Raw genomic sequence first — 23,527 nt, forward strand, 5'->3', positions numbered from 1 at the left:
AGAGATCAACAAAGGCCCTGACTCCTAACTTCCATGGCGGCTGCTGTTTATACGTGGTTACTGGGTGGAAAACGGGGTGCATGGAGCAAGTGGAAGCCAGAGAGGCGATTCAAAGCCAATTGTCCGGTCCAGCTGGGAGATGCCTGTGGCTTGGATGAGGGCGGAGGCTGGATTTCCTTAGTTTTGGGGAGGAGCTGGTGAAGGACTGGATGCAACTTGAGGTGAGGCTTGGAGGAAAAGCAGGAACATAACTACAGAGAAGAGAGGGACGCACTGCTGAACGGGCCAGGGAAAGTAAGAAGCAGAGAGGGAACTGGCCCGCACATTTCATCACCCACAGTGGGATAAGAGCCATCAGCAGGTGTGGCAGCTCTAGGCAGGAGCAGCTCAGATGAGCCAGGAGAGAAGCAGCTGCTGCAGCTTCAGTTATGCTGCTTCATCGTCCCTGTTCCTAGGATGGAAATCCCCTCTCTAGGCCGGGGTGGACACACTGCCCGGGTGACTGCGCCCACCTGCACTCGCCCACATGCACAGCTTGCTTCTCTGCTTTACCTTCAATTTTCTTTCTCTTTAGATTACTCAAAAGAGCAAAGCTGCAGAAACTCAAGAGTGTCAGGGCTGGGGGGCGGGCTGGGGGGCTGGTCCGGGGGCGGGTACACCGATTGCTCTGTTGGCCTCATTTTAGTGCTTTGTGGCGCCTGAGACTAGGAGAGATTAATGACCTAAGGTCATACAGCAGCAGGCAGCAGAGCGGGGATTCAGACTCGCATCTATCTGACTGTAGCCTGCTATTGCCAATACTCTGTACGGCCTTCCCAAGTCAAAGTCTGTTTCCTACTCTAATCTGCTAACTCTTATGTCCAAATGTGTGCAAATCCAGAAAGAGCTGGTTTAAAGACAGCTATAAGGAGGAGCAGCAAACTCAAAGGATTATAGGAGCTGCGCGAGAAATATACATGAGTGAGGCAGGCCAGGCATCAGACATTTGGGTGTGGTGGAGGCTGCGGCATGCTCGGGTAGCTCTTAAAAGATCACTCCTCAGGCCCAGTGAAGCATTCTGCTGCTGAGTCCAGCCCGCTGCTGGGGTTTTAGAGGCCCCACCCAGATTTCCTTTGCAAACCGAAAGTTAATAGTCAGGGGTCCTGAGTGTTTCTGCCCAATGCAGGACTCACTGAATGGGCAATCTTTACCCCAAAGCTCTGGTTGAGTTGTCAAGACTGTGTCTAAGCTGCCGCACAGTTTGAGGCTCTCCCTACTCTGTCCAGCTCCTTCTCTCTTTCCTGTCACAGGGGTCAGAGCAGCATCATGGCCCCATCCTGCTTCCTCCTTGTTTTATCTTTCACAGCCCGCCCCACACCGAACTCTTATGCTCCTAAAATTAAAACAGTAGTAACTATGGGATAGGAGAGTAGAGATCATGAGACCGTTTTCATCCAAGTAACCTAGAATATCATTCTTTCTTTCCGAAGGTAAATCATACAATGAGGTCACCAGTGCGTAGTGGGAGGTGGCAAATAAGGAAGTTCCCCAAACTAGTGGTGGAGATGGTAACTGTGAAAGAAGCCAGAGCAGTAAGTGATGTCTAGGCCCCTGCTCTGCACAAAGATGTAGATCTCCAAGGTCAAGAGGGACATTTTTCTTCTACTAAAATCCTTCTTTGAAAAATGTCCGTGTTTCGCATTTCGGCTTCCTTCTCACAGATTCCACGTCTTACTTTCAAGAATTCTTAGTACTCAGGCGAGGTGACGGAATGCTTCCTACTTCCCCTTTGAGGGCCGGGAGAGGACACTTAGTTGTAGAGAAACCACATTTTAAAAAATGCATATACTATAAATATCACAGATCTTTTGATACATGGGAAATGTGAATCCCTGAAGTTCATGAAGGATTTCCATGGATGTAGGAGCTTTTATGTTGAGATCAGTGACATATTCTGTTACATATTTTTATGAGGTAGCTGAGCCCAGACTCAACATCGAGAGTGAGTGCAGAATGGAGAAAGGGATCTTTGATCATCTTTAAAGTCAATAGTCTCCCTTCGACTGTACTTGGAAGTATTTCATTTCATGTACATTCAAATACAGGCCAGGAAAGAGTAAAGCAGAGAGAACGGTGTTATCTGTTGGCTTGTGAATGTTTACTTTCCATCATTTTAAAAGGACATTATGTTAAAAAAAAAAAAAAGTTTCCAAGAGCATAAGAAAAATCCCCTCACCACCTCCATTTTATCCCAGCCACATTCTCCAAAAAGGGAAGACAGAGAAGGAGGAAGGACAACCTAAGGAAGAATCAAAGTATCTACAGACACTTCTTCTGGGAGGGATTTCTGGTGAGTAATAACATTCTGTGAAGTCACCTCTAAAAGGATGAGATATGGGTTTTTGTTTTTGTTTTTGTTTTTAAGAGACAGGGTCTTGCTATGTTGCCCAGGCTAGAATGCAGTGGCTATTCTCAGGCATGATCATGGTGCACTACAGCCTTAAACTCCTGGTCTCAAGCAATCCTCCTGCCTCAGCCTCACAGGGAGCTGGGACTACAGGCACACACCACCATACCTAGCTTAAGGAGTTATAGCAAAGGTGATCTGGAAAGGGTCCTCACTTTGCAAACCCCACATAACAATCCAGACTTCTCACACACTCTGTGTGTCAGCTAGTATTATTTTCCTATAACTGATCAAATAAAGGGGAGAAGCTGGCTGGGTGTGGTGGCTCACGCCTGTAATCCCAGCACTTTGGGAGGCTGAGGTGAGCAGATTGCTTTGAACACAGGAGTTTGAGACCAGCCTGGGCAACATGGTGAAACCCCATCTCTACAAAAAATATAATAATTAGCTGGGCATGGTGGCACACGCCTGTAATCCCAGCTATTCAGGAAGCTGAGGCTGGAGGATGGCTTGAACGTGGGAGGTGGAGGTTGCAGTGAGCCGGGATTGTGCCACTGTTCTCCAGCCTGGAAGACGGAGTGAGACCTTGTCTCGGGGGGGATAAAAAAAGAAGGGGGAAAATCCTCTTTAATCTTTTAGATTCAATGTAGCCCCTCATGAAACCAGTCTGTTTGCCCTGAAAGGAGTGTCCGTCGCACTCCAGTTATGCAGGAACTGTGTTAGTCTTGTCCACTGTTTAGCCAGTGCCTTGGGAATGAGGATGGCTTGCGGGTTCTCAACTCTGTGGCAGGTACTGGGATGAGGAGTTAGCACTGATGGCCGCATTTGATATCGAAAAAACCTTATGAAGCAGATACTGTAAGTAACATCTCATTTAGGAGATGAGTAAGCTAAGGCACAGAGACGGTGAGAAAGTAACTTAAGGTAGCTCAGCAATCAAGGCCAAAGCCAGGATTGGAATGCAGGCAGTTTGGGGTCTGGAGTGTGCTCTTTTAGCCTACAAACCACTCTGCTTAGCACGGACTCTATCACAAGATGGTGTGGACATCTTAGCAGATACAGGATGGCAAAGTGCCTCCTGGGAGAGGGAGATGAAGCTGAGAAACAGAGACATTTGTATAATGGAGTACAATGCAGCCATTACAAGAATGAGGTAGAGCTTATATCAATGGAAATGGGACAATCTCCAACATGCAGTATTAAATTTTTAAAAAAGAGCAAGATGAGCAGAGGTCTGCATTGATGCTTTTGTAAGTATAGCATCTTTCTGGAAGGTTATGTCACTCACTGAGGGTCCCTTCTGGGTAGGAAACAGGGGTCTGGGGAGCTAGAGGTTTGGGATTAGATAAAAACACTTTGAGTCCATGTTCATTTGTGCAGTTGGAATTTTTAAAACCATGTGTAAATGTTCTTTTTCAATATAAAAATCTAATTTACAAAGGATTCTGTTCTATTGGAAGAAGAGGACTTCTGCACTGGTGAATTGAAGCAGCTGCTTGTCATGACCACGCAAGGCCTTTCTACTCCTACATTAGATAGAAAGGAATTTTGACTTTGAGTCCATCTTAATCTTGGCCAAAAGCAGTTTGCCGCATGCACAAAGATTTCTCACCTCCCCGAACTTCCGGGATGCTAAACATCATCAACTACTTCTCGCTGGCCATCCCCCAAAGGGCCTGGACCGTGTACGGCATGGAGGATGCTGAAAGGTACTTGAGTGTTTTTTTGAGAACTGGCTGATTGTGTGAGCATTTACCTCTTCCTTGAGGGCAGGGCCACAGAGTGGAAGCCCACAGAGAGGGCAATGAATGACTGGTAAATGGGATCTAACTGCAGGTGCATTAAGAATCACAGAAGTTTAGACTCAAAGTGTTTTAAAGATTTGTCTGGCCTGGTCCAGGCATGTTGAGGAGGCACTGAGTGGATCTCTAAGCTCCTGGGGGAGGCTCGCTGCCCTTCCTGCTATCCCAGCGCTCCTCGAGCTCTCCTTTGGCCAGCTGCAGAATGATCTGGGTCCTGTGCACAAAGACCCAGGCCAGAGAGGAGGGCCTCACACGATGGGACATGTTTCCCAAGGCCAAAGTTAGGATGTGCAGTATCAGGACACAGCAGCTGCATGTTGCATGTGTGTGATGTTGGGGAAAACATTCAGAATAACCATGTCCCTACTTTTCTCCTGGAAAACCTCCTACAACTCCTGAAGTTGTGCTGTGAGGTCTGCAGTTGAGAAGGGAGCACCAGGCAACCAGCCATCTCCTCGCTCATCTAACATTCTGTTCTCTCTCCCTTCCTCCCTTCATTTTTGCCAGCTCATTCCTGTCTTCTCTTTGTCCCTTCTGCCTCCTTCCCTCCTCTGTAATCACCTCCCATTGACACAGTTATCCAAGAAAGAACCTGTTATCTTTTTTTTTTTTTTTTTTTGAGACAGAGTCTCACTCTGTCACCCTGACTGGAATGCAGTGGTGTGATCTCTGCTTACTGTAACCTCCGCTACCTGGGATCAAGCGATTCTCCTGCCTCAGCTTCCCGAGTAGCTGGCACTACAGTCGCCTGCCACCCCGCCTGGTAAATTTTTGTATTTTTAGTAGAGACGGGGTTTCGCCATGTTGGCCAGGCTGGTCTCGAACTCCTGACCTCAGGTGATCCACCCGCCTCGGCCTCCCAAAGTGCTGGGATTACAGGCGTGAGCCACCGTGCCTGGCCAAAGCTGTAATCTTAACTTTTATTTTCCCCCATAAATTGCAGTGGCTTTCCATATCAATATTTACATTTAAAAGTAAAATTCCATAAGTTATGAGGAACTGCCACTTAAAATAAGAAAATGGTATATTTCATAACCAGAACTTGCTCTAAGAATTTGCAAGTAGATTAAACTATCTCTTTAATTTGTCATGCCTAATGTGGTGAGAGAATTAGTTTATGAGGTTGTAAAACTTGAGACAGCTTTGCTTCAGTAATCTGCATCTCATTATCAGAAATATTTTGAATTCTTTTAACGAGGTGATAGCTAAGTGGTTTCTTGCATCATCTCACATAAAGGACAGTTGCTTCTCTTGGAGCTGTTTTAAAAAAAAAACTTAGCAAAGTAGTTAAGTGAGAGATGCTGAAGGGAAACTGCTGCCTTTTTTTGTGATTAATATTAATTTGCCCAATAGGCTAGGAAAAGAACTGAGTTTCTGCTTCAGCTCTGGTTTTGAAAAAGGTGAAAATTCTTGAATGAAAAGCTCCAGAATGTGCAGAAAATGATCTGAAAGTTATTTAACTGGAAGTGTGAATTGAAACTCCCTTTTCCCAACTACTCTTATATTTAAAGTAACATTTAAGGCCAGGTACAGTGGCTCATGCCTGTAATCCCAACACTTTGGGAGGCCGAGGTGTGCGGATCACTTGAGGTCAGGAGTTCAAGACCAGCCTGGCCAACATGGTGAAACCCCGACTCTACTAAAAATACAAAAATTAGCCGGGCATGGTGGTGCGCGCCTATGGTCCCAGCTTCCGGGGAGGTGGAAACAGGATAGTTGCTTAAACTCAGGAGGTGGAGGTTGCAGTGAGCTGAGATGGCGCCACTGCACTCCAGCCTGGGCAACAGAGCAACACTCCATCTCAATAAATAAATAAATAAATAAACAGATAGATAAATAAATAAAATAAAGTAATATGTAAGCTTTAAAACGAAACCTAATAGAATAGAATATAACTTTCTAAACAAAAATATAAGGTCTCCCTTTTTGGTTTCAAAACGGGATGCAACTTTCAATTGTTTCCCATGGTGTGACCGTCTTTGGGAAACCATCATTACCTGCTTCCTTAATATAGTGGGGAGCATTGGAAAGAACAAGCTCTGGACCCCTTTATACAGTTGACTCAGAGTGCCAAGCAATCAAATAGTTGTAGGAAATGGATGTCAGAAGACAGAAACTCAGATACTCACATTCACCTTCATCTTGATCCTTTAAAGAAATGATTTTAAAAAGTACTATCCATATCCTGGAAGACACCAGCAGAAGTCGCAAATCGCTTGGAAAGGGAAATCTTTCTGTAGGAGTTTGTGCAGGAATGCTGTGAGGTCTGGGTCTAAACTTTCTCTGCAGCTGTCTTTGCCTGTGGATGTGGCCAGTGGATCTCTAAGCTCTTGGGGGAAGCTCGCTGCCCTTCCTGCTATCCCAGCCATGGGGAAGGATGGGCTGGTTACATAATATATTCTCTCCCACACTCCCATTGGTTCCCTCCCATCCAAATGGATGCACATAGCCTTCGTGGCTGGTTTATCCATAGAAACCAGGGACAAAGAAGTGAATAAACCTGGTGAACTTGCATATGAGGAGGGATATGAGAGAAAAAGAAGAACTTTAATGCAAAGAGAGTTCTTTACTTTCTTAACACCTCTAAAAATAATCCTGGAGAATGGCATATGCTGTAAATAAGCACAAACTTTAACTGGGTTCTTGAAAACTTTGAACTCTGACCCAGCCAGCTTTGAATTCTTCCTGATGATTCAGATGAAAAAGCCACACTTTAAAGGAACTTCTACAGCTGTAGGAGGCACTGCCTACTAATGGGGCTTTGAGGAGGAGGTTGTGGTCAGAAAAAAATTCCAAAGCCACCCAGTGGAAATGAGGCATTTGCTTCTCTGATAACTGAATACTGTGCTTTTCCAGTAGGTTTGGGTCTTACCCAGATCGACATGCTTTAATATACTTCCCCTACTCGTGGAAACCTTGCTAAGCTGCACTTAAGGCTTCATTTAATTGGCAATTATTTATCAAGCACCTACTGTATGTCTGACAATATACACCAGGGGAACAGGTAACCAGTTTCCTTGATCTAAGCTCAGGATTGAAATGACACAATAAAGGTCTCTCAGGCCTTCACATAATTGATTATCATGTCTGTGGCCCAAGATGGGCCCATGTCATACCAGACTGCATTCTCCAACTCAAAGTGCTCCAGAGATCCTAGTGTGTTCATTCACAGCCTTGCCACTGCCTCCCACCGCCAAGTCTATTCCTTGCCAGCGAAGTCCCTGAGTTATTGCTTAAGATATTTGGTTTGGGGAGCTGTTGGATCAAGTTAAGGGGTTGGCAATTTCACCCTTGCTCATGAAAAACCCACCGAAGGAGGAGGCAAGTAACAGAACTTCTCTGGGGTTCAGCTTCTTCACCTGAAAGTGAGATAGCTTCACAGGGCAATCGCCAAGTTCCCATCCAGCTGCAAAATCTACATTTCCCATGACTTCTTTTCTTATTCTTACCTCTTAGTTCATGAAAGCCATCCGAGGGATTACAGAGAAAATAACACTCAGGTATTTTTCCTCTCTAACTTCCTTTCCTTTTCTTCTCTCTTTCCTTTTTCTTTTTTCGTTTTTTAAGGAAAGAAGTGAGGAAAAGCATAAAGAAAGGAGTTTTGTGTTATTTGATGGGTCATAAGCAATTATGCCAACTCCAATTAGAAGAAAACTTTGTCTAAGCATGTGTTTCTCTCTTTTCTTTTCTAGAGACAGGGTCTCACTTTGTCACCCAGGCTGGAGTGCAGTGGCACAATCACAGCTCACTGCAGCCTCGAACTCCTGGGCTCAAACAATCCTCCCACCTAAGCCTTTCAAGTAGCTAGGACTACAGGCATGAGCCACCACACCCAGCTAATTTTTAAAATTTTTTGTAGAGACACAGTCTTGCTATGTTGCCCAGGCTGGTCTTCAAGAGCTGGGCTCAAGTGATCCTCCCACCGCAGCCTCCCAAAGTGCTGGGATTACAGGCGTGAGTTACCACACCCGGCCCCCAGCCTGTGTTTCTAAAGCTTTGTGTGTCTAGCGACTGCCTGCTTCCTGTCATATCCATGTGTCACTACAATTTTTTAGGTAAAATAATAAATTGAGCCAATTAAAAAACAACTCTCCCTCAGCAATGTTACCCATGAAATTCCAGGTTTGATGAGCTAGTTTTAGTTTGTTTGAATGCACATCAAGACACACCAGTAATGTAAAAAACTGTGGTGTGCACCACACTTGAAATCCTCTGGCGTGCCCACAGTCAGGGTCCCTGTAGCGTGTGGTTTTTCCATTTGCTTGACTAGGAAGAATTCAAAGCTGGCTCAAGCTGTTTAATGTATCACAGATAAATGAGTGAAGGTTCAGGCTTGTTCACCGACTTTTCCATTTTTCTATGGTCATTTTTAGAGGTGCTTCAGGAAAGCAAGGAGCCACTCTGTTGTTTAAGTTTGTCTTCTTTTGTTCTGTTGGTGTGAATTTATTGCAATTCACTAGGTTTGTTTGTTTAGTTGTTAATAATGGATTACACGTAAACCCATCCCAACCCTTATTTGGGATACCCAAAGGGAGCTAAAGGAGAATGTCTTATGTAACTGGCCCTGACTCCCAGTGGCTGGCAATTGCCTCACTTTGGGGAACACCAGTGTAAGGAAGGAGCACCTTGAGTTGCTTGTTATTAATTACTGACTCTTGTGCTTCTATTCCCCTTTCAACTGTGGTGAGACTCTCACTTTTGAACCTGGGCTGGGTATGGTGGCTCACTCCTGTAATCTCAGTGCTTTAGGAGGCTGAGGCAGGAGGACTGCTTGAGGTCAGAAGTTCGAGACAAGCCTGGGTAATATAGGGAGAGCCCCTTATCTCTACAAAAAAAAAAAAAAAAAATTAGATGGGCATGGTGGTGTGCACCTGTAGTCTCAGCTACTTGGGAGGCTGAGGCAGGAGGACTGCTTGAGCCCAGGAGTTTGAGGTTGTAGTGAACTACGATAATGCCACTGCACTCCAGTCTGGGTGACAAAGTGAGACCCCATCTCTAAAAGCAAATTTCTGAACCCAAAGTGAACATTCCACAAAGCACTTTTCACTTACTGTTAACCGGATGGCAAACACCTCCAAGACACAGAGATGACCTGCTCTCTTGCCTCCTATCCCTCCCTAGCCCCACAAAAGACAGACTGCCTGGGCTGTCCAGAACATGTAGAGCAAATGAAAGCTGCTCTTGATGATAAGGTGAAGCAATGGGTTTAAAGGAAAAGAACAATACATTCACTAACTCATAAACTCGTGCAGAAACTCTCTGAGTGGCCAGGTAAGTGGCCTAGAATTGCCCGTGAATAACTTCTTCATGATCCACACTCGTCTCCTAGAGGAGCTTGCTTTTGTTTGTTTGTTTTTGAGACGGAGTTTTCGCTCTTGTTGCCCAGGTTGGAGTGCAATGGAGCGATTTCGGCTCACCACAACCTCCGCCTCCTGGGTTCAAATGATTCTCCTGCCTCAGTCTCCCAAGTAGTTGATTGCAGGCGTGCACCGCCACGCCCAGCTAATTTTTGTATTTTTAGTAGAGATGGGGTTTCTCCGTGTTGGTCAGGCTGGTATTGAACTCCCGACCTCAGATGATTCACCTGTCTTGGCCTCCCAGAGTGCTGGGATTACAGGTGTGAGCCACCGTGCCTGGCCTCCTGGAGGAGTTTTAAGAGTGCGGAGCCTGGCCGGGCATGGTAGCTCACGCCTATAATCCCAGTACTGTGGGAAGCTGAGGTGGGCAAATCACTTGAAAACAGGAGTTCGAGACCAGCCTGAGCAACATGGTGAAAAAAACCCCACCTCTACTAAAAATACAAAAATTAGCCGGGCCCAGTGGTGCATGCCTGAAGCCCCAGCTACTTGGGAGGCTGAGGTGGGAGGATCACTTAAGCCCAGGAGGCGGAGGCTGCACTGAGCTGAGATTCTGCCACTGCACTCCAGCCTGAGCAGGAAAAAAAAAAAAAAAAAAAAAAGGCAGGATCTCCCATGCCGAGAGCTGGGGATGCTGTCCCGGGAACAGGAGACCACGCACTGAGCTGAGATTGTGCCACTGCACTGAAGCCTGAGTGGAGGGTGCAGGATCTCCCACGCCAACAGCTGGGGATGCTGTCCCAGGGACAGGAGGCCACGCATGTTCTTCTCAGTGTCGACTCTACTTTTCGTAGGTGTGTGTACAAGGCTGGTCTTACCCCTGAACAAACGCTTTAGGGGCGTTATGTTTGGAAATGGTTCCTAAAAAATGTATTTCCCAAAAAATAGCCGGGCGAGGTGGCGGGCGCCTGTAGTCCCAGCTACTCGGGAGGCTGAGGCCGGAGAATGGCGTGAACCCGGGAGGCGGAGCTTGCAGTGAGCTGAGATCCGGCCACTGCACTCCAGCCTGGGCTACAGAGCGAGACTCCGTCTCAAAAAAAAAAAAAAAAAAAAAAAAAAAAATGTATTTCCTTTTTTTGCAACTCAAGTTGGAGTGTTCTAATCTCCCCCTCTGTGGCAGCCCTCTTACCAGCCTCCCACCTTCCTCCTTTTAAGCTATTTCCCCTTCAGGCCAATGTCATTTCCTCCCTTAGTCATCGCAATTCCAAAACAGCCCTGTTTTGATTCTACGGTTGCTTCCCCATTCCATTATCGCGTCGGCCAAGCGCCTGTCTATGCACAGACCTTTTACGTTTTGGGGTGATGGTGGCATTCCCTTAGCTTTTTTCCCCCTAAGTGTGCTCTACAGGAAATAAAATGTTCAAAGACTACAGGTGATTAAACAGGGGAACCAATAATGAGTATCTGATGAATTTTTTATTAGTCATAATAATTATTTACTACATATGGAGACAGGGGACCAGGCACTTGGCCTTGGAAGCATTTAGAACAATGCCTGGCATGCAGCAGGCATTCAATATTTGTTGAAGGAATGAAAGGTACATTGTGTTCCTGAATCAAACATGGCACACATAAATAGAAGCTATCTACTCCTCGATTTACTATTTGTTATGCTCACAACCACTCCCCACCCCACACGGCAACCAGCGGTCTCAAACACCGAAAGTTTTACTTTTTCTGAAGACAGAGTACATGATTCTCCTTCATGTCCATGGAGAAGAGCAGGGCGCCACCCCAGTGGAAAATGAAGCCACCTACACTGAAGTCTCCACATTTACCAGCTTTGGCTCTTTCCTACCTACAGCCCATTTATTGCACAGCAGCCTGAGTGATCTAGAAAACATAAATCAGACCATGTCATCTCCTGCCTTAAGTGGGTTGGTGGTTTCCTTTGCAATTAGAATGGCTTCGAAGCTCTTACACGGCCGACCGGGCCCTATGTTATCTTGCTAACACCTCAGATCTCACTTCCGACCACTCTCTCTCTCAGTTTACTCTGCTTTGACCCCACTGGTTTTTATATGGGCACTCTGCTATGCTGAATGCATTCCCACTGCAGGGCTTTAGCATCTGCTGTTCCCTCTGCCTGGAATGCTTTTCCCATCTCTTGGGTCTTCAGAGTGGCCTTTTCCACCCATCGCCTCCATCAGATCCCCCTGTTTTATCCTCTTTCTGGCAGTTCTCACCACCTGAAACCATGGGTCTATTTACTCACTGTCATGCTGACTCCACTGGAATGTCAGTTCTGTCTTGATCACCCTGAACCCCCAGAGCCCAATACTATGCATTGAGTGAATGGCTGAGCCATGGATGGTGAGCTGTGTTTTTGAGTTGGGTGTTGTATCTGGGCTGTTTTACCTCGTGGAATAGATGAAGGGAGGAAGTTGCTGGGAAATGCTGGAGGGAAGCAACAGGTCTTTGTGACCTTGATTTCAATAGCAACAGCTTGCATCTAAGGCAACATCTGACCATGGAAAAGGAGGGGCCAACTGTCAAGAGAACAGGCTGAGTGGTGGCTTAGGCCGAGGCCAGGTAGGGGTTAGAGAGCTGAGAGTCAGGAATGACCTCTGTTGCCAAACACCTGCTGACTAGAAAGTAGTGCTGTTCCTATCCTCACAGCAGGGCTGCAGCCAGGGCTCCACCTGCACTCCCTGTAACCTCCCATTCATTCACACACATTACCACAAAGCATTTATTGAGCATCTACTTTGTGCAGGCACTGCCGTAGGCACCAGAGATGCAGCACGAAATAAGAAAGTCCAGGTCTGTCCCTCATGGAATTTTGCTCCCAGAGAGGAAGACAGATGAACAAATAAAGTGAGATAATTTCAGATCTTAATAAATGAAGGTAAGATAGATGAGAGTGATGGCGGTGGGCCTGTGTAGGGGGGGAAGTGATTTGCACAGCATGGTCCAGAGAGGCCTCTGGGTGAGGTGATGCTGGCTAGAGAGAGGAGCATCCAGGATGGGGAACAGCAGGGGAGAAGGGGAAGGAACTGAGGCAGGAGAGCTGCTGGGAGTGGGATCTAATGGGCCCTCAAGGGACAAATCAGCTTTCTGCACACAATCCCATTTGCCCTTCAACAGAGACTGAGTCTGAAATGTCTTGCTTACCACCTCAGAGATGCTAAAGGTACAAAGAGAACCTAAAACTGCTCTCCACTCACAAGTGAAGCTTCACCAGGCTTTCTTGCCCAGAAGCACTGAAGCAAGCCAAGTCCCACCACGTGGCAGACATTTCCAAGCCACCACATTTTGTCGTGTTTAAACCAATCTTGAGAATGTGGAAGATTTTACAAAAAATTCTACGTCTGCCCCTTGATCTTTCTTGAGTGGGTCCGGAACCATGCCACTCAGAGTTGAGATGGAAGAGAGACAAAAAAGATTTGCTCTTTAATTGAGGCTGAATTTGAAACGTGAAAGATAATTAAGCACATTTAAATGTTCTTACAGTATAAATATTGGACCATCCATTCTTCAATAACATAATAAAGATGCTTGCTTGAAAAGTGCCTTCAGAAAACTGAGTGAGCACATAGCTGTCTTTATGAAAGAAAGTACAGATTGTAGAGAAAATACTGTGGAAAGTAGGTTTAAAGTAGAATCAAATATCAGAAATTCTCAGAAAATGATGGAAAATAAGTGCCAATGCTTATTTCATTCAGTAATCTTCTTTCAATTCCTGGACATTTACTCCAGTGAGAAAATAATGTTATTAGGGGGAAAAAAGGGCTGTGTATGAAGATGCCAATTTCAATATTACCTGTAATAGCATGTGTGCGCGCACACACACGGAAGTAAACAGAATTTACAGCAAACAGGACTGAATCACTAAAGTGTATTGCAGACTCTATTTTAATAACTTGAAACTACCAAAAATCCAAAATAAGAACTTACATATAATAAACCCACTTATCTGCCTTGAGCTAAATTTCTGGCCGGGCGCCGTGGCTCACGCCTATAATCCCAGCACTTTGGGAAGCCAAGACAGGTGGATAACTTGAGGTCAGGAGTTTGAGACCAGCCTGGCCAACATGGTGAAACTCTGTCTCTACTAAAAATACAGAAATTAGCTGAGCATGGTGGCACATGCCTGTAATCCCAGCTACTCAGGAAGCTGAGGCAAGAGAATTGCTTGAACCTGGGAGGTGGAGGTTGCAGTAAGCCAAGATCATGCCACTGCACTCCAGCCTGGGCGACAGAGTGAAACTCCGTCTCAAAAAACTCCACAAAAACTAAATTTCTAGTATTTCTTGAATGGAGTTGACTAGCTGGCTAGAGTCCAATAAACCAATGAATGAGGTGTTAAATTTACCACCTTTAAGGCCCGTGTTTCCTGTCACTAATATCACGTGTTTTTAAAAAAATGTCCCCTTCTTCTATAAAACAATTTTTAAAAAACAGAATAAATCGGTCTGGTAATTACACAAAATCTGCTACGCACAAAGGTGAAAGCAGCTCTACTGGCAACAGAGCTACTGGCCGGCAGGTAGAATTAGGAACAACTTGCCAGAGCAGTCCCTGTTTACCATCCAAGGTACAAAGGCGAACTTCAGTGTTTTCTGAAAGGCTATCTGTGGTGGCCCTGAATGAAAGGCAGGGCTGTTTTAAAGGCGAATGCCCCAAAGCTAAGGACCACTGACATGACATGACCCCCTGAAGCATTGTGCTCCCATTTATTAAGCAATTGAGCAATAATGTAGGCATTAAGATTAATGAGATGGATCAACTGCACTAATATGAACTGAACACCAGTACCTATTGTTAGTTGCTAAAGGCAAGTTCAACAGCTCTTTACTCACAGCTCTCATTTGTGTAAAACCTTAAAACATATATCTTATAGAAGCATTGATAGTTTCTGTAAGGACACCCAAGAAATGGTTAACTGAGGATGCCTCTGAACTAGGAGCCGACAACTTGGGTGTTTCCTGGTACTCTGTGGATGGGTGGGGGTGGCCTATGTAAACTGAGATGACATAGGCTGCTACACAAGGGCCTGTGGACCAAATCTAGACAGATGAACATGAGCGAAGAATGATTGTACATATCTTAAGGACTGCGTAAACAAACAACAATATGCAACAGAGATCGTATTTGGCCTGCAAAGCATAAAATACTATCTGGCTCTTTATGAAGAGTTTGCCGACCCCTGATCCAAGGGAGAGAATATAATGAGCTAAGAATGGGGCTCTGAGCTTAGTCTGCCTGGGGTTGATTCCTGGCCTTGCCACCTACTAGCTGTATGGCCTTGGGCAAGTCAGCGAGGCCTTGTTTCCTTGTCCGTGACAGGGGAATAATATGCTTCATGAGGATGTTGTGAGGATGTAATAATAAGACAATGCAAGTGGAGCACTCAGCACAGGGCCTCACACGTAGACAACTGGTAAGGGTTGGCTACCATTATATATATATATACACACACACACATATATATTATTTTTTTTTTGAGATGGAGTTTTGCTCTTGTTGCCCAGGCTGGAGTGCAATGGCACAATCTTGGCTCACTGCAACTTCCACCTCCTGGGTTCAAGCAATTCTCCTGCCTCAGCCTCCCAAATAGCTGGGAATACAGGCGTGCACCACTACGCCCAGCTAATTTTTTTGTATTTTTAGTAGAGATGGGGTTTCACTATTTTGGCCAGGCTAATCTCCTGACCTCAAGTGATCCACCCGCTTTAGCCTCTGAAAGTGGTGGGATTACAGGTGTGAGCCACCGATCCCGGCCTATCTGTATAATATTAATAGCAGAATTTCATGGGGATGCTGGGAATATCAATTACATGTTCTACGCATACATGCATGTTATTTACAAATTGCAGTGGGGCTCGGAGGTGTGCACCTGTAGTCCCAGCTACTTGGGAGGCTGCGGCAGAAGAATCACCTGAGTTCAGGAATTTGAGTCCAGCTTGGACAACAGAGTGATACCCCCATTGCTAAAAATATTATTTTTAAATAACGAAACCCCACCCAATTGTAAAGTGCTACATAAATTATTTAGGCAGAATAAGCAGCACGTAAAAAGAAGTCTAAATCATAAAAAAAAAATCTAGGCTATTTAGAAAAATGGTCAATGTTATGAAAGAGAAAAAGGTAGTAGATTGTTCTAGATTAAGAACTGAGAATTGACAAACAACAACTGGATCAGAAAGACAAACATACAAACAAATAACAACAGCCAGAAAAGCTACAAAGGATCACTTTGGAAAATATGAATTGGACTGAATCGTAGAATGGCATTATTAAATCAGTGTGAATTGGACTGAATCGTAGAATGGCATTATTAAATCAATGTGAAATGTTCTTGGGGGTGATGATATGTGGATATTCTTCTACATTCTGTAGATGAATGTCCTTGTTCTTAGGAGACACATAATGAAGTTTAGGGGTGGAGCATCATTGTATTGGCCATTTATTTTCAAAGAGTTTAACAACAATAAAAACAAAGTGTGTTCCAGTGTCTAAATATACACAAATAGATGCACACAAATATGACAAAGTACCATAAACCCATGATCTAGGTGAAAGATATGCAGGGATTTACTGAATAATCCCCACGCTCCCCATATTTTTCCAATGGTTTGAAAATTTTCAAAGTAAGTAGTTGGGGACAAAATTCTAGGGTAGCTAAGGTATTTACATATAATCTATATAAGAGAGACTATCATGGGTTACTCAGCCATAAATTCCACTAGTGACTTTTATAATTTTTTTCTTTTGTTATTTAGTTTTGATTTTTTTGAGACAGAGTCTTGCTCTGTCACCTAGGCCGGAGTGCAGTGGTATAATCTCAGCTCACTGCAACCTCTGCCTCCCAGGCTCAAGCAATTCTTGTGCCTCAGTCTCCCGAGTAGCTGGGATCACAGGCATGCACCACCATGCTCAGCTAATTGTTGTATTTTTGGTAGAGATGGGGTTTTTCGTCTTCGTCAGGCTGGTCTCAAACTCCTGGTCTCAAGTGATGCATCTGCCTTGGCCTCCCAAAGTGCTGGGATTACAGGTGTGAGCCACTGCACCCAGCCACACTAGTCACTTTTATTATAATTAAAAATAAGCATTGATTTTTTTATAAGCAAGCTCCCCATTTAGTACTTGTTTCATTTCTTTTTTACTGTTCTACTTAAAATTTAAAAAGGGCATAGCAAGATGAAAACACAATCTTGAGCTTCACTTTCTTTACATCTGGGTAAATTTTTTTAATATGGTAACCATTTTAACTTTTTTTTTTTGAGATGGGGTCTTGCTATGTTGCCCAGGCTGGACTCAAACTTCTGGGCTCAATTAATCCTTTCACCTCAGCCTCTCCAGTAGCTGGGAGTACAGGTATGTGCCACTGTGCCTGGCTTCTTTTACCTTTCTAAATAGTGAATCTTTTTTGATTCATGACAGGCATGAAGTCTGTCTGAAAGCTCCAGCTTTGCTCACATAATGCACAAGTAAACATGAAAATAACATGTAACTGCCCACTGTGGGCTCAGCACAGGAGGCTACAGGCAAGGGTCTGGGCTCTGCTATTGCGAGGTGAGCACAGAAATCAATCAGAACAGTTGGAGTGGCACTGAGTGTCTTTGGGGTCCAGAGAAAGAAGGAATTAGTGGGGGCTGAGGCAGACTCACATCTTGCTTCAGAAGTTTGCTGGACACAAAATGATGGACGGTGCTGTCAACCAAGTAAGCTGATTTCTACTACAAAGTCATTTGCACCCATCTTGGATGCAAACTGGTAAGGAGCTTTACAGCACATCTATTTCCCACACTTAAACTTATGTTAAACTTTCCAATCTCAAACTCACACGTCACTGGTATTCAACCTTTGCCTTTATTAGAAAGTCACAACTAAAGCTGGTCAATACCCTTAATCATCACAGCTTGCTCCCTGCCAGAGCCCATTCAAACAGCCCCGCATCACTCACCTTGGGCGCACCGTCCACGACGCCTGTTCCCTTCATGTCGGTGATGTGGAGCAGCTGCCCTGAGCTCTACAGCTAATATCTCCGGCTTCAGAGGCAGATTATGCAATGTCACTGCATGCTTCTGGCTGGTTCTCAGAAACTGAATTCTATGACAACACACGGGAAACGATCAAAAAGACTCTCCCAGCAGGCAAACTTTCTGGAAAGCACGATAAGAGTAAAATGAAAGCAGTGAAGGAGGGGAGGGCCAGAAATACAAGCCACACTCACGCCTCATTGCCTGACGTCTCACTTTGTCTATAAGTAGAGACCGTCACTCATTTGCTATGTGAAACCACAAAAGAAGAAGAAGAAAAGAAAAACAACACTCTTCTGCTTTATAGGGCCAAGTTCCTACTTTGAAGAGCTCAGTGTATGAACATACAGCATTCTTGTCCTTTGAACTCTGGGGAACAACTCCCACCCGACAGACCAAGCTCATTTCCCTGATGAGAGGCCACTAAGCCAAATTTCCGATAGCGGTCAGCTTTTCTTCCTTCCTGCTCCCAAAAACTTGCCTTATGACAGCCAGGATAAAAGCAGTCAAGCAGGCCGCCTTAAAGGACACAGCCTCCACTCTACCCACCCTGTCAGTTGCGCATTCTCCCTGCTCAGAACCCCGTGCTCACCTCCTGGTCTTTGCTCACAGTACCTAATGATTAACATCTTCTGGGTGCTGGCTCTGCACTGAGGGCTATGCTGAGTCCCACACCTGTATTCTCTCTCTTAAATCAAGTCAACTAATCGTGTGTGCTGTACTTGAAACCCCCGCTAGCTCATGCAGTTTCTCATCACTTGCCAACTCTTTCTACTTTCCCTACATTCAGATCCAACCTCTAGAGAGGACCTACAGCATAGCAGACACTGTGCAAAATAAGTCTGCATTTTTTTTTTTTTTTTGAGATGGAGTCTTTCTCTGTCACTCAGGCTGGAGCGCAGTGGTGCTATCTCGGCTCACTGCAACCTCCACCTCCCGGGTTCAAGTGATTCTCCTGCCTCAGCCTCCCAAGCAGCTGGAATTACAGGCACCCACCACCACGCCTGGCTAATTTTTGTACTTTCAGTGTAGACAGGACTTCACCATCTTGGCCAAGCTGGTCTCAAACTCCTGATGTCAAGTGATCCACCCACCTCAGCCTCTCAAAATGCTGGGATTACAGGTGTGAGCCACCACGCCTGGACCTGGCCTTCATTTTTATTTAGACAAAATGGTACCCATTCTTCCAAGCCAGGCTCAAGTGCCATCCCCAGCCAGCTGTGTCTCCGCTCACTGCTCTCTTCTTGTCAGACAGCATCTTTTTATTTTTTATTTTTAAATTTTCTTCTTTTCTTTTACCACGCCTCTGAGACAAGTTCAACAGACAGCCTTAGCGTCTTGTCTTCTGGTTGTCCGGTGTGTAGTCCCCACAAGTCTGGGCACCAGGACATATTTTACCCATTGAAGTAGCTGACTGATTTCTGGCCGAGACAGTCCATATTTTTAAATATTATCGTTGTTAGAAATTAACTTCCAGAGCCAAGTAACTGGCATGCTGCAGGTGATTGCAGATAACAGGGAGGGAACAATGACCCCATGGAATGAACACTGTTTGGTTCAAGGAGGAAATCCATAGAGATATTAAGATATAAATTATATTAATAATAATTAATATATTAATATTATATTAAGATATAATTCAGGTACCATAAAATTCACCTTTTTTTTTTTTTTTTTTTTTTAAGATGGAGTCTTGCTCTGTCACCAGTGCAGTGGTGTAATCTCAGCTCACTGCAACCTCTGTCTCCAGGTTTCAAGCGATTCTCCTGCCTAAGCCTCCCAAGTAGCTGGAATTACAGGTGTGTGCCACCATGCCCAGCTAATTTTTTTGTATTTTAGTAGAGACAGGGTTTCACCACGTTGGCCAGGATGGACTCCATCTCCTGGCCTCGTGATACGCCTGCCATAGCCTCCCAAACTGCTGGGATTATAGGCGTGAGCCAGCGCACCTGGCCAATTCACCTTTTTAAAGTATACAGTTAAGTGGTTTTTAATGCATTCAGAGTTGTCAACCACCACTCCAAAAAGTAATTCTCTTTCAATTCCTGGACATTTACATATTAGCAGTTACTTGTTATTCCCCTCCTCCCCCAGTTCCTGGAAACCACTGTTTCTGCTGTATTATTGACTTTCATTTATGTCTGAAATTCTCTGTAATAAAAAGGAAGGATGGATAAACTTGCCCAAGGTCACATAGTAAAGTAACAGACCCAGAATCTGAATTCAAGTCTCTTAGGAAAGACTACACAGTAACTCACGTTCAGATGGTTTCCATCAACTTGGCAAACTCCCAGCAGTGATTCTTCCCCAAACTGAAGAGCCTGCCCTTAAGCTCATAATACAGATCAGAATGCTATAATTTGCATGTTGTTTTTTCTAGGGAAAACAACCCAAACTAGAAAATAAAAGACATAAAAGTCATAGGCTTTGGCCCTGAAAGTATATCAACTAGCTCCCACATAGATACCTAGTTTGATATTTTGTGAATAAGGAACTTGACCTCTCGGTCTGTTATTTGAGGCCTCTATGGTTTTTCTGAATGAAAGGTGTGAGAAACCGCCTTTAGACATTTTGTTGCAATCCATTAGTATTTCAAGGCAAATGAGTCTTTAATGTGGACAAACATTGCAAGAACTATTATTCTAGGAAATTGGGTGCTTGCATAATATCCGGTTGTCTGAAGGCTGAAACAGCTGGAGTTCAAGGGAACCACGTCAGGAGGACTCTAGTGAGGTAATCTTAATGCTCTTGGCAAATGTGCTACCAAGAACAGTATTTTGGTCTACATTTTCTTTTCTGAGACAACTGAGTCTGACCAATTCACTTCTATAGTGCCCTATACATGCATAGAGAGGAAAATTACTTTTGCATGTTTTTCTGTATGCTTTTTTGTTGTTTTCATGTGACTACCAAGCTCCCTGACTGCTAGCAGTGAAACACTGGGCACTCGATATTTGAATTATAAAGGACAGCTGAACACCAGACTTACAACGTTCAAAACATTAAAGGGTTGGCAGGAAGTTTCAGGCTGTAATCTCATGAAGATCATTCATAAAAATAGCTGTTTTGGTCAAAGCAGAATTTCGTGAGTTGGCCGGACAAGATAGCTCAGGCTTGTAATCCCAGAACGTTGGGAGGCCAGGAGTTCAAGACCAGCCAGGCCAACATGGCAAAGCCCCGTCTCTACAAAAAGTACAAAATTAGCAGAACTTGGTGGTGCATGCATATAATCCCAGCTACTTGGGAGGCTGAGGCACGAGAATCGTTTGAACGCGGGAGGTGGAGGTTGCAGTGAGCGGAGATCGTACCACTGCACTGCAGCCTGGGTGACAGAGTGAGACTGTCTTAAAGAAAAAAAAAAAAAGAATTTCATGAATTGCCAACAAATTCACCAAATATTCTGGTGCAGGGATAATACTGGGAGGGCTGGGGAATCTGCAGCCACTCTAGTTATTAGTAATTATTTAGTTTTAGCACCCAAGTTTTGACCCCCAGGTTGAGAGGGAAAAGGAATTAGGGCAAGAACTGAAAACAAGGATGCAAAGGAAATGCTCTGGGGACAGAGTGGGGACAGGAAGCTGGATGGAAAGGCTGAATGCTGGTGGGACAGCAAGCCAGACAGAAAATGATGCCCCAGGCAAGCGGTCATCACTGGGGAGCAGACAGAGTGGCGAGGAGTTGCTTGGCCAAAAGACACCTGTGAAAGAGGCTTCACGGAGTCAAATATCCAGTCAGGGAGCAGCAAAGCCAAGGGTAAGAGTTCAGGTCAAAGCAATTCATGACGAAAGCTAGAGAAACATTCCAGTAGGATAGTTTTCCACAAGTTTTATTCTTTAATTCAAACCGGCCCAGTCCCTTGTGCAAGTTTTTATTTTTATTTTTTTGAGACGGAGTCTTGCTCTGTTGCTCAGGTGGGAGTGCAGTGGTGCGATCTTGGCTCACCGCAACCTCTGCCTCCTGGGTTCAAGCGATGCTCCTGCCTCAGCCTCCTGAGTAGCTGGGATTACAGGCATGCACCACCACGCCCGGCTAATTTTTTTTGTATTTTTAGTAGAGTTAGGGTTTCTCCATGTTGGTCAGGCTGGTCTTGAACTCCTGGCCTCAAGTGATCCACCAGTCTCAGCCTCCCAAAGTGCTGAGATTACAGGTTTGAGCCACGGCGCCTGGCCTTGTGCAAGCTTTTAAATCCTTGGTCCCATTTTATTTTGAGACAGAGGCTCACTTTGTTGCCCAGGCTGGAGTGCAGTGGCTTGCTCCTGGCTTACTGCAACCTCCATCTCCCTGGCTCAAGCGATTCTCATGCCTCAGCTTCCTGAGTAGCTGGGACTACAGGTGTGTACCACTACACCCGGCTAGTATTTTTGGTAGAGATGAGGTTTTGCCTTATTGCCCAGGCTGGTCTCGAACTCCTGACCTCAAGCCATCCCACCGCCTTGGCCTCCCAAAGTGTGGAATTCCAGGCGTGAGTCACCACGCCCGGCTCCTTGGTCCCATTTTAGTTACTGTTTTAGTTCTCTGAATATAATCTGTGTCTGGTAATTCCCTAGGTCCCTGCAAGTCTGATTCTGCTATTTTTGCTGATTCTGATCAGGGTGGCTTGTTTCCTCACGTACCTGTGAGTTCGTGATCCTCACAGGTTTATCTGGGATAATTATTTGAGGACTGGGGTGAAGATGTGTTCTTGCACAGAGAATTTGCGCTGGCCTCTGCCAGATACCTGTGGCCAGCATCGGTTGGAGATTGCTTTAAGATCCCCATTCAATGTCCTCTGAGCAGTACAGGTACGTGAATTGTTCCAAACCCGCATGAGGAACAGTGCGTGGACCGAATTCTCAGGAGACCCTCCCTTGTGCCAACACCAGACACCCTCTCTCCGAAAACCCCTGAGCCAGCGCCAAGCAGGCAGATTTCTCGTCTCTTTCTCTGAGGCAAGTTTTTGTCAAGTTCATCCTTTTACTGCAAGGGGCACCTTTGGGGTTCCTGGGTCTTGACCAAAGTTCCTACTCCATGAAGACTCCGAGCTTTGACTTCTGCTCAGACGTCAGTAGGTTACAGGAACTGACCTACTCAAGTGCTCCAGCACTGCGAATCCTCTGGATTTGTGCTTTGTTCTGCCTCTCAGGAATTCTTTCTTTCTTGCTGGCTCAGCTATTAGAGATTAAAAACATGTTCTATCCAGGTTTGACTTGAAAGGGCTCTCGAAATATCTGGTTTGCCACCTTTTCGGAAACAGACGCCTCCTGCTTAGGAACAACGGCTTCCTCCCTCCCTGAAGTCTGTTTGTATCATCAGGTGGAAAACAAAGAGCTTTACTGGTTGAAGCACATGCTGGAGATTATTTTCATGAAGCCCTTTAGTCACAGAAAAGGAAGCTGTATCCCAGAAAAATGACTTGCCCTACTACTTACCAAGTCAGCAACAGAGCTGAGACTGGACTCTCTCACACTGCTCTTCCTAAAGGAAACCAAAATGTAAGCAAAGATAGCATTCTCTGAATAAGCCAAAAAACTGAATTATACTCAAGTTCTTTAAATTCATAGACAGCAGCCGGGCACGGTGGCTCACGCCTGTAATCCCAGCACTTTGGGAGGCCAAGGTGGGTGGATCATAAGGTCAGGAGTTCAAGACCAGCCCGGCCGACATGGCGAAACCCTGTCTCTACTAAAGATACAAAAAATTAGCCAGGCGTGGTGGCATGCGCCTGTAATCCCAGCTACTCAGGAGGCTAAGGCAGGAGAATCGCTTAAACCTGGGGGCTGGAGGTTGCAGTGAACCGAGATCACGCCATGCACTCCAGCCTGGGCAGCAGGGTGAGAATCTGTTTCAAAAAAGAAAAATGTATAGAGAGCAGAGGAGCAAAGATACAGAGCTAAAGGTGATCCAGCTATAAAAACCTGACTTCTGGAACAAAGCACTAAAGAAAGTGTGAACAGTACCAAAGTCATAACTGCTGTTTGAGAACAGATGTTCAAATGTGGGAAATATTCAAAGTAAGTT

General features: G+C 45.1%; 1 protein-coding gene across 3 annotated transcripts in view; it reads right to left on the reverse strand.

Moving 5' to 3' along the window:
- Positions 1–17,711, reverse strand: part of CASS4 (Cas scaffold protein family member 4) — a 47,123-nt gene extending 29,412 nt beyond the window's left edge. For 2 of the 3 annotated variants that reach the window (XM_025398662.1, XM_025398659.1), the window contains exon 1: positions 17,455–17,711. In XM_025398662.1, coding sequence (XP_025254447.1) covers positions 17,455–17,490 — 36 coding nt within the window. In that variant the 5' untranslated portion in view covers positions 17,491–17,711. The remainder of the gene's footprint in view (positions 1–17,454) is intronic. The other variant, XM_025398660.1, reaches the window with a different exon arrangement.
- Between the last annotated feature and the right edge of the window lie 5,816 nt (positions 17,712–23,527).

This window comes from Theropithecus gelada, chromosome 10 (genome assembly GCF_003255815.1).
Source record: "Theropithecus gelada isolate Dixy chromosome 10, Tgel_1.0, whole genome shotgun sequence".
NCBI classification, from domain to species: domain Eukaryota; kingdom Metazoa; phylum Chordata; class Mammalia; order Primates; family Cercopithecidae; genus Theropithecus; species Theropithecus gelada.